The 15014-nt window shown below is 40.1% G+C and overlaps 1 protein-coding gene and 1 long non-coding RNA gene across 2 annotated transcripts in view; one reads left to right on the top strand and one right to left on the bottom strand.

Moving 5' to 3' along the window:
* Window positions 1-15014, top strand: part of Sgk1 (serum/glucocorticoid regulated kinase 1) — a 115280-nt gene that overhangs the window by 24731 nt on the left and 75535 nt on the right. The window contains exon 2 of the mRNA XM_003468448.5: window positions 14693-14908. Coding sequence (XP_003468496.1) covers window positions 14693-14908 — 216 coding nt within the window. The remainder of the gene's footprint in view (window positions 1-14692; window positions 14909-15014) is intronic.
* The window catches only part of LOC134472084 (uncharacterized), a 99382-nt gene that overhangs the window by 14533 nt on the left and 69835 nt on the right, over window positions 1-15014 (bottom strand). The gene's annotated exons all lie outside the window — the stretch shown is intronic.

The raw sequence follows: 15014 nt of genomic DNA, 5'->3' as shown, positions 1-15014 counted from the left end.
TTATTCAGTGTACACACTTGCCCAGGGATCACATGCCGTGCTGCTGCTACCATCTGCTTGTCTTCCAGTCTTCACCACTTGCTACGTAGATATGCTTGTTACCTCTTAATGGATAACAGAGTAGACCTACAGGTTAAATTAGTTACTCAAGGTAGCACATCAAATACATACAAGAAACAACACCTGAAATTAAATCTCCTAACAGGACCAAGATACTGTACTAAAGCTGAACTGTAAGTGGTGGATGAGAAAGTTAAACAGTGCACAAAAAATGTAGTTTGATCTGGATGCAAAGAAATTGGAACAGAAAATGAGAATATGAAATTTCCAATGATTCAATCTATTTTTCAGACCCCACCAGGTGACAGGTGCACACTTTACAATGTATACAACAGAAGACTGTTGAACTTGATCCATTCAAGACACTTTACTTAGCATGATAAGCAACACAAAGACATTCAAAACCAAGTCTTTATTTCTAAAGAATTTACAATCTAAAAAGGAATACATATTATGAAGCTAAAAGACCACAGATTGTCTATCCGATCTTTCTTTGTGTCCTCATGACAGTTATGAGTAAAATACAAGCAGTGAAATAGTAATAAGGCAATTAGAAGATGCATATTCCTTTTCACAAAGAAGAAGATTGTGATTTGAAGAAATTTAATCCAAGCAAGGACTTGTAATAAAAGTGGTCCACGACCTCTTTTGCTAGCCACAGAAATGCTCCTGCTGCCATCCTTATCATGTGTGTTTCCAGAGGAGAAGGATCAACCAGGCAATAGCGAGAGCTAAACCAGTGACCCACCAGACAGTAGAAAGTGAAAATATTAAAATGTGTTACAATCAAAGAGGCAGAACTAATGACAGTTGGATGAGAAGAACCTGGAGATGAAATTGTAATTGCATCATTGACAGTTGCTCAAGTCAAGCAAATGCCAAAGTCAAATAAGTCATTGGTCCAAAGACAGGTTAGAAATCTTATACACCCCCTTAGGAAAGGAATAAGCAACAGTTGTCACCAAGAAATTAGTTCTAGACACCAAAATCACAAAGAAATTCTCAGGGTACAATGACATCTTCTTATTTTGTTTTTATTTTACCAGTTTTTTCTCTTAATCTTCCCACAGTGTGGTAAAAAACTATTCTTTTATATTTTTTATAATCCCAGAAAGGGAAAAATACATCTCTTATTAATTATCCATAAGCCTAGTTACTAGCTAGAATCATCAGACATTCTAGGAACCATAGTGTGGAGCAATATGATTGATTCATACAAGAAGTACAAAGTAAAATGTGAGTTCAAGGGGAAGATATTCTCCAGAGTTATAGTCAGCATTTGTGAAGATGTTTCAGTTGTGAAAAAGGGTCAGGTTTTCAACTTTAGGTAAGATTTGTGCTACAAATCCAAGGGACAAATGGCACACTTATTGACAAGAACACATGAGAAACCAGAGGCTTAATGATCAAAGAGTATAGCATTTGTTAGGGGAAAATTTCAGCCAATCTCTGGCTTCATATAAGGCACAAAAATAGGCACTTGGCTGAGAACAGGGTTGCAAATTTTGCTAGCACCAGAGCACCACAGAAGCCAAATAAAATGCTAAACCAAGTGACTTAGACTTCATTCAGTAGGCAATGAAGAGTCATTGAGGGTACCAGGCAAGGCAGTAACATGATAAAACTGTGTCTTGGAGACGAAGTCTAAGTGTAGCGTGGATAGGAAGGGGACTGAGGGAGGAGTGATGGTTTTTTAGCATCACAGTCTGTGACCCCTGAGTTCCCGAAGATTGATCCCCATGGGACTGAGAAAATATTCCTAAACTTTTTTTGTCTTTCATTCAACTACTAGTGTTCTTGAATCCTTAGATTACCATAAACATTGGTCTCCAAATTTATTGTTCTTTTTAATACTTTAAAATTTTTGGTTTTTTTCTGGTTTTATTAGCCAATGGATCTACAAAAAAAGCACTCAAACAATTTTATAACATGTTTTTGGAATACTCTGCCTGATTCTTTTGAATAGTCAAAATTAATTTCCCTTACACTCAGAACACGTGCTTTCTATTTTTCCACAAACTTTAAATGCTTATTTTATATAACTATGGACATGGACAAATGATTTTTTTTTAAAACTTTATTATCTTTTGGCACTGAGTAGAATGCTCAGGAAAAGCAGCATTGAGGAAATGAAATCATGGTCATGATCAATTAAGGATGTAATGAAAGATTATAAGAGCCCCAACTGTGCAAACAATTTGAGTTCAAATGGTTTTTATTGCCACAAGCAATCTATATCACATAATGAACACTATCGTTTCAAAAAAAACCCCAATTTTATCTCATGTGGTTTTGAATGAGGGGTGATATTTAACAGGTGTGTACTGGTAAGCCATATTAGTTAGAAATACTGAAATATTTCCATAGTAGTTGGTGGATAACCACTGTCCAGAGCTCCCAACAACCAGCTCCTCATCCCTGTTTCTGAGGACTCTTCAAGAACGGCTCACAAAACTTTGAGCCAGCAAAGAGATAGAGCTGGTACACAGGGACCCTAAGATCTCTGCTGGAGTCCTACTGTGGACATCTCTGCTTGGGGCCCCTGCTATTCACAAGGCGAAGGCAACACTTTGAACTGTTCTACTCACTGACAAAAACTTTCTTTTCCCCTCTAATGTCATTCCTAGCATCTAGCTACACCATGATACAGTTTTTCTGTTTCTGGAATCTGTGAGTCTGCCTCTCACTTCTGTTTTTCTCCCTTAGTTTAGTTTTGTTGTTTTGCTCTTCTTTAGATACAAGGACTTACTATTTATTCCACACTAGACTGCAACTCTCTGTGTGGTCCAGGTTGGCCTCAGCCTCTGGGATGCCGGGACTGTAGGCAAGGGCTACAGTGCCCAGCTCACTTTTGTTTTTGAACTATGTGGCTATTAGCTCGTTTCTCCACACTACAAGAGCTAGAATAGCTGGTCTTTCCTCAGGGCACAGCCTCAGTCTGGTAATCCAGACTAAAAGAGAAGAACTCTTCTCTCACAGATTCAATATGAAAAAAAATAAATAAATAAATTAGAGAAGGATCTTACTGGTCCTGTTTGGGCCACATGGCTAGAAGCCATGGGGATTTATTGTCTTTATCTAAATCTCATGCTGATTCTTGTGGTCAAACCCAATGTACTCTTCTTGATAGGTTTCCAAAATCATATTTGAGATGAATAGTTCCTAAGTGAGAAGGTGAGCATGAACTGTTTTCACCTGGCAAGGGGCGCCAGGATGACAACCCCAGACTTTCTGAGCAGAGCTAAGCAGGTATTCCTGTTTTCTTTACCGTATTGTAACATAGTATGTATGAAACACTTGCTAAGTCACATTTGTATGTAGATGCAGTACCTAACTCATTTTGAGTGCTGATTTCATAGTAAATAATTGGCAACAAGCATGGTGATCAGAAGTTTCTATAGATCACCCTTTTCCTACAAATTTTCCTATATGAAGCTCTCCAAAGAAAGGCAAAACATTTTTCTGAAATTTAATGAAGGCCATGTAATTCACTAAATGCATATTTATGAATTGTACATCCTATTCCCTCTTCTTTTTCTTTAACAGCTTAAGTGAGTCTGCCCAATATCAATACCCGCAGGAAGAAATGCACCATATCTGAAGAAGGTGTAATCACCAAGGATAATATTGTTGGGGTCCTTCTTTGCCTTATCGTTATTTTGATTGTTTAAATGCATCTGCCCTGAAAAATATCTTTCTTTCCCTCTACTTATACAGACTCATGTTAACAGCCATTTTTTCTATCTCCATTGTCCTGAGGCCACAGTAAAAATTCCAATTTCAACAATTTCCATAGGATCTCAGAACATCTGCAAAACAGTCTCCACCCATCCTCCAATCATTTCAAACCGAAATACAATTCTTGGACAGAGCAGGTACTCAGTAAATATCTGTTTCTTAGCTTTAGCTCTTGTCTTGTTTTTAGGGAACAATTAAATCTTACCATTTTCTTCATTTGTGAAACACGAAGTTGGGGAAAAAATAGAACACAGAAATAGAAGCCATTACTGATACAGCACACGCATAATTTGAAGGAAAGCTGTTTTTGTATAAAATTGAAACTGGGTGTGCTGTGTAGTTTTTTATGAGAACTCCACAATGGAGCAGAAATGTCAGAGAGTGGTAATAAGCCCTCTGTTTGAATGTTAATCATCTTCCTTTTCATTTATCATTTTCGATTTAATTAAGTAATGTATATTGTTCAAGTAATGAGACTTTCTCTTAGTCTTTATCTTTGCAACGTAACAACTCCCCTTAATATCATAAGATTATTTTAAAAGGCCACCACAGGATTTTTTTTTTTCAGTTCATCTAATAGAGGAATTATAGTTGTAGAAGAATGTGACTGGAATGACAAACAGGGATAAAATACACTGACAACAGTAAATGTTCTTCATTGTTGAAATGCATTCAACAAACCCAAGCTGAGTTGTATACACCATAGAGGTAGTAGATTCAAGTCTTCTTAGTATTCTCTGGCTGACTATGCTTGAATCTGTGATGTGGCCAGAAGGCTTTCACAGTCTTTATTGTACAGATAAATATATTGAAGTTTAAATGCAGCTATGTTGAGCAAGTGTGCTGCTCAACATAGTTGCAAAGTTAGAACTGGAATCCAAATCTCTAAATTCAATCCATTGTTCATCTTGATAGGAAATCATTTTCTATGTCTTAGATTTTTGTTTGTCTTGGTAGCTACAGCCCCAGTGCTTTTTTTTTTTTTTTTTTTTTTTTTTGCTAAATTGGCAAGGTGGACTCAAACTTAGCATCTACCTGCCTCTGTGTATCTGGGAGTACAGTAGTGTAATACCACATCCACTTACATTTTCCCCAGCCCTAAAATTTCAAAATTTTAAAAGCCACCAATAAGCTGGCATACTTTAAAGCTCTCCTGGTGTGGCCAGGATGGACACCCACACAGGAGGAGGGCCTTCTTGAGGCCTCTTGGCAGACGGTGCTACTGTCATGGCTTGGTTGCTTTCCCCTGGGCCTACACTGCTCTATCCAGGCCACGGCTCCTCTAACTCAGCCACTGTAAAGTGTAGATTCCTTCAGCCTCCCCTCCCTGTGAGCCGAGGGCAGCAGGTCACTTGCCACCAGACTCTCCTACCTCTCTGGCTGTCTATCTTGCCATCCACGCTCACAGTGACCAGGCCTTAAAACCATGCCACCCTCTGTATTAAGACCCCACCTTACCCTCCTTGCCCCCAAAGATGAATTCGTGCCATCTCCAACATGTTTCAACCCTTGATTTCCTGGTCAGTCTCTCCTGTAAGAGTCCAAATTGGCTCATAAAAGTAGACTTAGCTCTTCGTTTTTATTCTTTGCACTTTGAAGAGTACCTCACACGGGGCAGAGCCAGTCCACAGAGCTTTCTTCATTACCTCCTGTGCCGAAGATGAGCTAAACTCTCGTATGATTGTGAGTCTCACTTCTTGGGAGCATCAATTAAAAATAAAGGCAAATAGTATAGTCCAGGAATAGTCCAGGAAAAGGGAATGCAGATAGCAAACTTCATTAAAGTCCCATTAAGGAAAGCATGAGAGATAGTAGTGATTCTTAAGAAATTCACATTCTGGGGGCTGGGGATTTAGCTCAGTGGCATAAGCACTTGCCTTGCAAGCAGGCAGTCGTGAGTTCGATCCCCGGTACCGATAAAAAGGAAAAAGACCAAAAAAAAAAAAAGAAATTCACATTCTAAGTGAGGAAGCAGATAAATAACACTAAAGGGTTATGGTTGCTCGGTTGAACAACTGAACACCAAAATGGGTGAAGGGAAAGAAGCCGGACAATAGAGGATTGTCTCCGAGGTGTCCCTGAGCAGGGTTCCCGGATGGACATGTGGGTCAGAGGGAAGCCTCGTGAGGGTTTTCTTTTCTTTTCCTGTTGTATCAGGCATTGGACCCAGGGCCTTCACAATAAACCCCATCCTAAGGTATTTTCCATTTTTTAAATTTCAAGACAAGATCTCACTAAGTTCCCCAGGCTGGCCATTCTCTTGCCTCAGCCTCCAGAATGCTGGGATGACAGGCATGCAACGTATCAGCCCATTCTTGTAAGAACTGCAAATGCCATTCCATGGGTGAGGGGCTGAATGCATGGAGAACAACAGGAGATGAGCTCTAGATCCTTGAGGACTTGGTATCGGGGCTATGTACTTGGACTTCACCGTGATAAGTGTGCTGCAGTTTGGGTGGCACCTGTTAGTGAGTCAGGAATTCAGCGGACTGTATCCAATATTTTAGGAGAATAGACTGACATAGAAAATGACAATGCATTTCATGTAAAATAGATAGTTGTTTTGGGGCACAAGTAACTTCAGTTACGTTTACCTTAACTATCTATCTATGTGGTGCTTTCTTACGGTGAATTACTCCTGACCAAACAGTACCAGCAACAGCACAGGCAGCAACAAAATCCACTCTTGCTTTTGGAAAGACACTGTCATTGCATGAGGGAAAAGATCAAAACGGCAAGGTGGGTTAGGAGATGGCTCTGGAAACCCAGAGGAAAGACAGCACAGTAGTGATTCCTGGATGGGAAAAAGACGCAGACAGATTGATGACTCGGCCCCCTTTGCAGTCCCAAGGCTGCTGCTCTTGTTCAATCCCTCCCATTTCTTTTCTAACCAATTCCTAACTCAGCTACTTACATTCTTTTCATCCCACCCTTGACACTGACAACCCCACTATCCTGCTCAAGTCACTTCCATGGCCCCCTCATTGTCCCGAGATTCAAGCTTTACACAGAGAGAATTGATTGATTTTGCCTCTCTTGTTTTGGATTGATTTTGTAAACATCCAATGCAGATTTCTGCCTCTGTATTTTGTCTTTGCATTCTCCTGCTCAAAATGCCTTTCCCATTTTCCTTGCCGACTTCTCTTTAATTTAACCTGCAGGCTCAGTTTAACCATCACTTCCTCCAGGGAAGCCTTTCCTAATTTCTCTCTACTGGACTAAACTCAGTGTATCTTTTCTCCCATCACAATTTGCATAAAATTCTCATGGAATGGAGCCTGCATGTTCATCATTGCAAAGGATTAGGCTTCCTCGCATCATGTCTTACAAATGCAGAAACTTAGTTGTAAGTAGGCTGATAGTTTTGCTGTCTGGTGATTCTGGACTTTTTAACGCAGCAGAATTGTTCCAGAGCTAATGCTGTTAGCTAATTTCTCCATAATGCATTTCTTATACTGTTAGTGTCCACAGGCTCCTGGACCAAGGACCACTTTGAAATGTAGGCTTCTTCCCTCAAAAGTCAATCTGATATTGTTTGTATCACCACCACATAGTACCAGGCAGGTAGGAATCTGTAAATGCTGCAGAATCCAGATGGTCCCTATTTAAGATGGCTCACTTTAGGATTTTTCAACTTTACCCTGGTACAAAATTGATGTGCATTCATTAGAGACTATACTTGGAAATCTAAATTTTAATGTTTTCCTGAGCGAACTATAATGAGATCCTCTTTCATAATACTGGGCTGCTAAAGCTCCAGTCGGACACAGGATCATCAGGGGAAGCGACCAACACTCTGCAGGTGACTGTTGCTAGCCCTGATGTCCAATGGGTTTGGGATATGAAAGGCATCTTGAGCTTACCTAGTTGGCAGTTGCCCGTGGGTTTATCAAGACACAACCCCATCCGTAATCTGGAAAGCATCTGCATACACCAGGGAGGTGGGGACGGAGGGAGGTGAGCAATGAAGTTTACTGGCCTCTTCATGAACACTAGTTTCAGTGTCACCAGTCATTGAGGTCTTCGTGCTCACATTTATTTCCTCACCAATGACAAACCCAAGGAGACCACTGAGTTTCATAAAAAAGAAAAAGGATTTGCTCAAAACTAGCACCAAGGAGATGAAGGGGCCTCAACACCCAACTCACCATCTCACCATGTGCAGGTCTATGTGGGTCTTTCATAGCAAGAGCAGTGGGGCCAGGAACACGGTGACACACACAACAGGCCCGTGCTTGTTTCATCCCTTCCTGGCCCCTGTGCCCTCTCCATCTCTTGACTGTGCAAAGGAAACTAGGCTGAGATCTCCTGGTATCAGAATCTGTAAGTTCTGCTACTTCATTTAGGCTGAGAGAGACAGGGGTGATGGTTTATGCTTTGGGTTTGAGAAAGTTTGTAGAAGTCACTTTCTGATAGAGAAAAACAACAACAAAAACTTAAGCTCTAAGGTTCTATTTTTCTATGCAGGTTACACTTGGAGTGAGACTCTAATTGTCATGTCCTTCACTTTACTCCCAGCAAATATCAAGCAACCTATAAATGCTTTTTAATAAATACATTGCAATGGGTTGAGAAGAAAATGTGAGGTTAGAAAACAGAGATTGTTTTTTCATGAGGTTTGGCGAAGAAGAAAAAGAGTTGGGGTGGTGGGGAAAGGGGGTGCTGGAACAAGGCAGAGTTTGTGGGTGTAAAGGGGCTGTTTTTAGTTAGCATGCTAGCTTTTTGAGATGGTGCAAGAACAGTGTGTTTAATATGCTAAGAGATGGTAGCCTAGAGAAAGAGAGAGGAAGTTAAAAATACTGGAAAAAGGATTGTTTGGAGGAGGCAGGAGAGGAAGCTTCCAAAGCTTGGGGGATTACTTATGGACAGGGTGCCAGGCCTTCTCCCAGGGATTAGTCCAGTTTCTCTGTTTTGAGTCTTTTCTTCCAATTCAAAAAGAAAATAACCCAACATTCTATCTCAGAATTAATACCTGGAATAATTCTTTCCTACTACTTTGTTTGTTTGTCTTTTAAATGTTCTAAATCCAGAAAAGATCTGTCTTACAGTTTAAAGACAGGAAGGAGACAAACTACTGCCATTCCAAAAGAAAAAGCTATGTGAGTGATTTCTCACGCTTTGACTATGTGGCACATGCAGGGTGAATGTGAGGAGATTCTCCGTGAAGAGAAGAAGGAGGATTTCTAGTTCCTGAGCAGGAAGTTCAGGGTTTGGAAGGGTGAGGATGCTGGTGGAGGGGAGAAGATAGGCACCCCTAAGAGGGGTGAAACAAGAGCACTTCCTGTGCAGAGCGATATGTTCCTTCTTTCCTTCCTCTTGCCAGTGGGCTTCCCTGGGACCCGTGCCCCAGGCTAGGCCCAGAGGAACATGTTCAAGGTTAAACCGAGAATCCAGAAGTGGAGCAAGTACCCGAGTGAACAATGAAAGGGAAGGACTAGGAAACCCCAAGGGCAACGGCAGGTAGCGATGGGAAATTCCAAAGGCCGCTGAGTCCTCTTAACGTGCCTGTTCCTGGACAGGTATTTCTGTAAGGAAAAAGGCTCCATAGAACATATGTCTTTACTTTGGTAGAGCTTCTTAGTAAAAGACAAAAGATTTATGCGATCTGAAGAGAAACCAGAGTATGGTAGAGCTTCTTAGAAAACCATGTTGACATCCAAAAATAAGTAGAGTTACTCCCAAAAATAACCAAACAATTCCTATTTTTACTGGTGATTTTAGTTGTAAAATCATAGGCTATCTTCTGGGGAGCTGTTTTTAAATTGAAAAAACAAGCTTGGTGTGATGGCCCACGCCTGTAATTCCAGTAATTTTGGAAGCTGAGACAGGAGGATCACAAGGTCAGGTCCTATCTGGACAACTTAGGGAGACTCTATTTCAAATTTAAAAAAATAGGTGAGATGGGGACATAGCTCTAGGTGAAGGTCCTGTGTTCAATCCACAGTACTACAAGACATAACAAGAAAAGCTATTCTTACCCTTACAAGTCCAGTTGGAAATATTCAAGGACAACGTAACAGAACCAGTTAGCAGAGAATTCCTGTGGTTTTATACAAGCAATAAACACTGCACATGTCCACAGAAAAGAAAACCATATAATGACTATGTGTAAGAAGACATCATATGTTACTGTTAGTGACCTTATCTTCCAGTATTTTCATATTTTAGGAGATGTGCTATGCAGCCACTCCAAGCACCAGTGAGATGACTTGACTTTGCTGCCATAAGCCTTCTACTGAATCACATTTGTCATAATTAGAGGCTCCCAGGACTCCTTTGGAAAAGGAGTAGGTATGAGGGGTACCTTTTATAATCAACCAAACTGCCAAGGATTTTTCACTAGAAAGCTGGGTTGCCTACATCTCAATTGAAAATAAAGGTGATCTCATATAATAAGAAGACATCTTTTCGAAAACTGCATAAGTTGCATTCCACTTCAAGTTCCCTAGGCTTTTGAAAAGTAGACAGCTTTTTTATATCAGAAAACAAAAACAGCAGGTCCAGCCATCAGATTCACATTTAAGTGCCTGGTGCTCTATCGTTTTTTCTGTATCCATTGATAGCATTATAAGCTAAACCATTTTAAATGAAGAGTCATATCTGTTTGCTATTACATAATAGGATAAAAAAAACCCACAAGTGGAAAATCCCTAGAAGCTGGCCAATCTCCTTAATCACATCTGGCAATCTTCTAGTCTGAGGGATTATTGCTTTTGGATAGCACTTTTTTTTAACTAAATTAATAAAACCAAAGCAAACTGGATTTAGAAAGAATTTGGATTAATAGTTTAGGTACACACTGTTGTTTGAATGTCTGAGGGGTAAAAGCTGGCCCTTAATTTTTCACCTAAAAGTCTTTGGAGGTAGAGGTCTGGTTCACCTGGGAAATAGGCTCCCGTAAGCCCTGAGAGGGGATTCCAGATTTGTTCGCGATGAGGAGGATGTCTTGCTCCAGTCTGTGCTTGTTTACAAAGCTCTTCACAAACAGGTTCACAGCTCGGATCAGACCATGTGGCCCAGGTGGCAACAGAGCCAGGGCGGCCTCTCAGCTCCCCTGGGGCCTCTAGTGCTGGTCTCTGAGGGGTTCCCTAGCCACTCACAGTCACCCCCACCCTCAAAGCCACTCCAGGTTTCCAGAAGCACAATGGGCCTGTTGGAGCTTGAATTATCTAACGAGCCAGACAGAGGGTTCCTCTCTCAGCAGTTTCGCCTGATCCCAAGGCCAGAGGGGCGGCCTTTGTGTCTACTCAAGTTCCAGCCACTCTCTGGGCTCATATAAGCAGCATAAACCCTGTCCTTAATGGGCACTATAAAAATCACTTGTGAGCAGGTACCAAAAACAAGCGCACAAACAAACAAACAAAAAGAATCACTTGTGAGCCCTCCAGCTAGTGAGAAGTTCCAGGGAGTAACAGGGAAGGGACAAATTGAGAATTTAGCTAAGGGAGAAGAAATATTCAAGACAAACCATGCAAAAAATAAAAACAGCAACAGTCCTGTTAGAAAATGTACTACGATACCCATTTTTATAACACCCTGTTTGATTCTTCTGAAGAAATGGATATTTCTCCATTTGCCTTCCTTGTACTCTTCTGTACCTCTTTCTTCCTTTCTTTCTTTTTTCTTTTCTTTTTTTTTCTTTTTGTATCACAGATCAAACTCATGACCTTGTGCTTGCCAGGCAGGCAGTATGCCACCGAGCTATATCCCTGGCATGATGATCCTATTTCTATGTCCAAGGATCAGTAGGAGTTTATTTGTGAGACAAATCTGAAGTCATGGGCCTTAATAATGAAATAACCATTGCTACACATCACAGTGAAATGAAATAAGACACAAAATACACACTGTGTAAGGCACAAAAGTTTCTTTAGAACCTTTGAGTAAGTCCTATATTTCTCTAAACTTCAGTTAAATGCATAGGATAAATTCTAATAATTAAATCCCCAGAAATACACAGTTAACACCTAGGCACATGCTTCCCAAACAGAATTACAGAAATCACTGTTTTGTTTTATTTTCTTTCCTGGAAGATTTCAGTGAGATATAGATACTTGCTTTAAATTTCAAATTATATTTGCAGCTTGGATCTTCCTCTTGAAATCCAGGTTTGGCCATGAGCCTCTTCACTTGGAGTTCTGTTAGCCCTGGCTCTGCACTCCTCTATCAGGACTTCCTGAGAAGAGGCCTCTGAAGCCCTTCTTTCTACCTCCACCACCCTAATCATCCACTTCTGCTTTGCTCTCCATTTTCCATACTGACTTTACTTACTTATTTAGTAAATAATGCATCCTGTAATAAATAAACATATACCCCTAACCATAATTCAAGCTCCATAGGGCAAATTTAGGGGATGGGGGGTGACCAGGGGATATTTGCATTTCAAGATACCTACAATCTTAATCAGTCAGGCCATAAACTTGCAAATATATTTGAAAATAGATCTGTTAAAGTCCATAATAACCTGAAAGCTAAATCTCCTTGGCAAAAAAGATACTGAAAGAAAGCCATAATTAAAAGATTAACTTTAAATTCAGGTTTGGAAATGAAGCAGGAATGATTATCAACCTCAAGCTCAAAACTCTCTGAACAAAAATAATCAAAAATATTTTCCATCCCTAATGAAATTGAATACTTTCTAGATTGATCAGAAACACATTAGGACTAACATCCGAACAAGAGATTCTGTAGTGGCACCAAAGTTTCAGTATCACTTCAACTTCCATGAATGAATGTACATTAATCAAACACACTTTTATTCTTTTCTTTCAGCCGTGCTGGTAATCATGTGCAGGGCCTCATGCAGCCTATGCGAAGGCTCTACCACTGAGCAGGAGCTCCAGTCCCTCAAGTGCACGCTCTCAAATACACCTCCTGATACACTTATGAGGATCTATGGCTAACAAGTGCCGATGGAAACCTCGAATGCTAACCTTAGGGCACTAAACTCAAACTCAAACAGACTTCTTAAATGCCTATTGACAAAAGTGCATGTAAATAAAGTAATTAAAAGACGTGCAAGCAAAGAAAGATGATTTTAATTGCTGAAGATTTTTATAAACTTTAAATACAATTATTCTTAAAAAACTAAGACTATGTTATAAAAGGAAGAAAAATAGAATATTCGTGAGTGTAATAATAAATACAATATTACCAATTTCACCTCTCTTGCTTTACCTATAAATAGTATATATTTTTTAACCTTTATAATTATAGCAATTAAACATTTCTGTATCTTTCTTCAGATATTGTTTTAAATTTTCCACATCATCCCAGTCTTCATAATAGTTGTGTTTGGTGATTTCATAATACTCTATCAAGTGATAGGACAAATAGTGTTAGCTTTCTTACACTATTACAATTGTAGTCTGTGCTTGGTACATATTTTAACTAATTATAGCATTGCTCACTAAAATTCAACACTGTGATCTTATTTTGCTACATGCTGACTTTGCTAGTTGATAAATATAAAAGAATCCGTAAGAGTCTTCTCTTTTAGGGCATACTGAGGGTTAAATCCAGGCTCTTGCACGTGCTAAATCAAGGGCTGACCCCTGAGCTGTACCTCTGCCTCTGCAGGAGTCAATTAAAGAATGCAAGTGACATTGTGAATTCCAAGCTTTGGGTGCCAGTCTGGGTGCCATCTCAGAAATTGCAGGTGTATAAGCTCTAGATTCAAGGCACATGTGTCCTACCCTACCTCTTCTTTGTACCCTAGGGAAACTGGCTTCATTCCTCTGTGCCTCTGTTTCCCCATCTCTAAAATGATACTAGTAACAGTATGTATTTCGAAAGTCTGTTCTGAAGATTTAATGAATGATACATGTTAAATATTTTAAAAAGTGCTTTGCAGCTAGGAATGGTGAAACTTACCTGTAATTTCAAACTGAGGAGTCTGGGGCAGGAGGTGGAAAGTTCATGAGTTCCAGCCCACCCTGGCTATATAAACATTGATTCAACCTAAAAAAAATTAACAAATGCTGAGGACGCAGCTTGGTGAGAAGGCCTTGGGTTCAGTCTTCAATGCTGAAAAAAAGTATTATGCTATTTAAAATGCTAAAACTATCATTTCCTATAATATTAGGATAGTCATATTTGTGTGTGTGTGTGTGTGTGTGTGTGTGTGTGTGTACATGTGCCTTAGTAGGAATACTCCAGTGCTGAAATTACAGGTGTGCACCACACCTGGTGAGATGATTCTTAACCAGAGAATTTCTTTTATAAACTAGTTTTTTTTTTTTTTTTTGTCTTTTACCGGGGATCGAACTCACGACTGCCTGCTTATGCTGCTGAGCTAAACCTCCGGCCCTATAAACTAGTTTTTGCAATATTAATTTAACATATTAATTTGCTTAGAAACTAATAGATACTGAGCAATGGGGCTAGTGTTTTTTGTAGTCAGCATAGCTAGCAACCTACCTTAGAAATGCGTGAACTATCATTCTGTCTGCTTAATTGTAAGTAAAAGAGCCACCGCCTGTTGAACACCAGCCCTGTGCCAGACAAAGCACTTAACCTTTGACAACCTCACAAGGCTGTGGATATAACTCAGCGGTAATGTGTTTGTCTACCATATACAAAGTCCCAAATTCCATCCTCAGCACTGCAAAGACATGAAACGAGAGAAAACATTGTAAATTTTACAACCTGGGAGGAAATGCTACCCCAATCTTACAAATGAGGAGAAAGCAGAGATAAAACCAGTACCCTCACACACACTGCCGGCCAGGGACGGATCGGCATTCACTAATTTGGAGTTTGTGAAAGCTTGGGAGGTTTTAAGACTAAATTATCCTTTCATGTGTATCCATTCCATGAGGTTTTCCACCAGAGCCTCACTGAACATCAAAGGAAGTCAAATGTAAAATTTTTTCCTTTCTTTGATACTCTGCAGGTACGAAGATGGATCAAGAGCCCAATGGTCAGTGTGGACAAGCATCAGAGTCCCAGCCTGAAGTACACCGGCCCCTCGGGGGTGCACATCCCTCCAGGGGAGTCTGATTTTGAGCATACCTTATGTCAGTCATGCCTGGGTGACCATGCTTTCCAAAGAGGGATGCTCCCTCCAGAAAAGGAGTCATGCTCATGGGAAGTCCAATCCGGATGTGAAGTAAGTTCATTTTTGCTCTGAACCCATTCTAGTGGAAGGATTCTAAGCCTTTCTCTTTGCTCCCCAAAACATTTTAATACACATTTATAAAGCTCCTGAGGAAGAT

Source organism: Cavia porcellus, unplaced genomic scaffold (assembly GCF_034190915.1).
Source record: "Cavia porcellus strain 051 isolate PalLab524CR breed Dunkin Hartley unplaced genomic scaffold, mCavPor4.1 scaffold_22, whole genome shotgun sequence".
NCBI classification, from domain to species: domain Eukaryota; kingdom Metazoa; phylum Chordata; class Mammalia; order Rodentia; family Caviidae; genus Cavia; species Cavia porcellus.
This window is presented reverse-complemented; position numbering and strand designations above follow the sequence as displayed.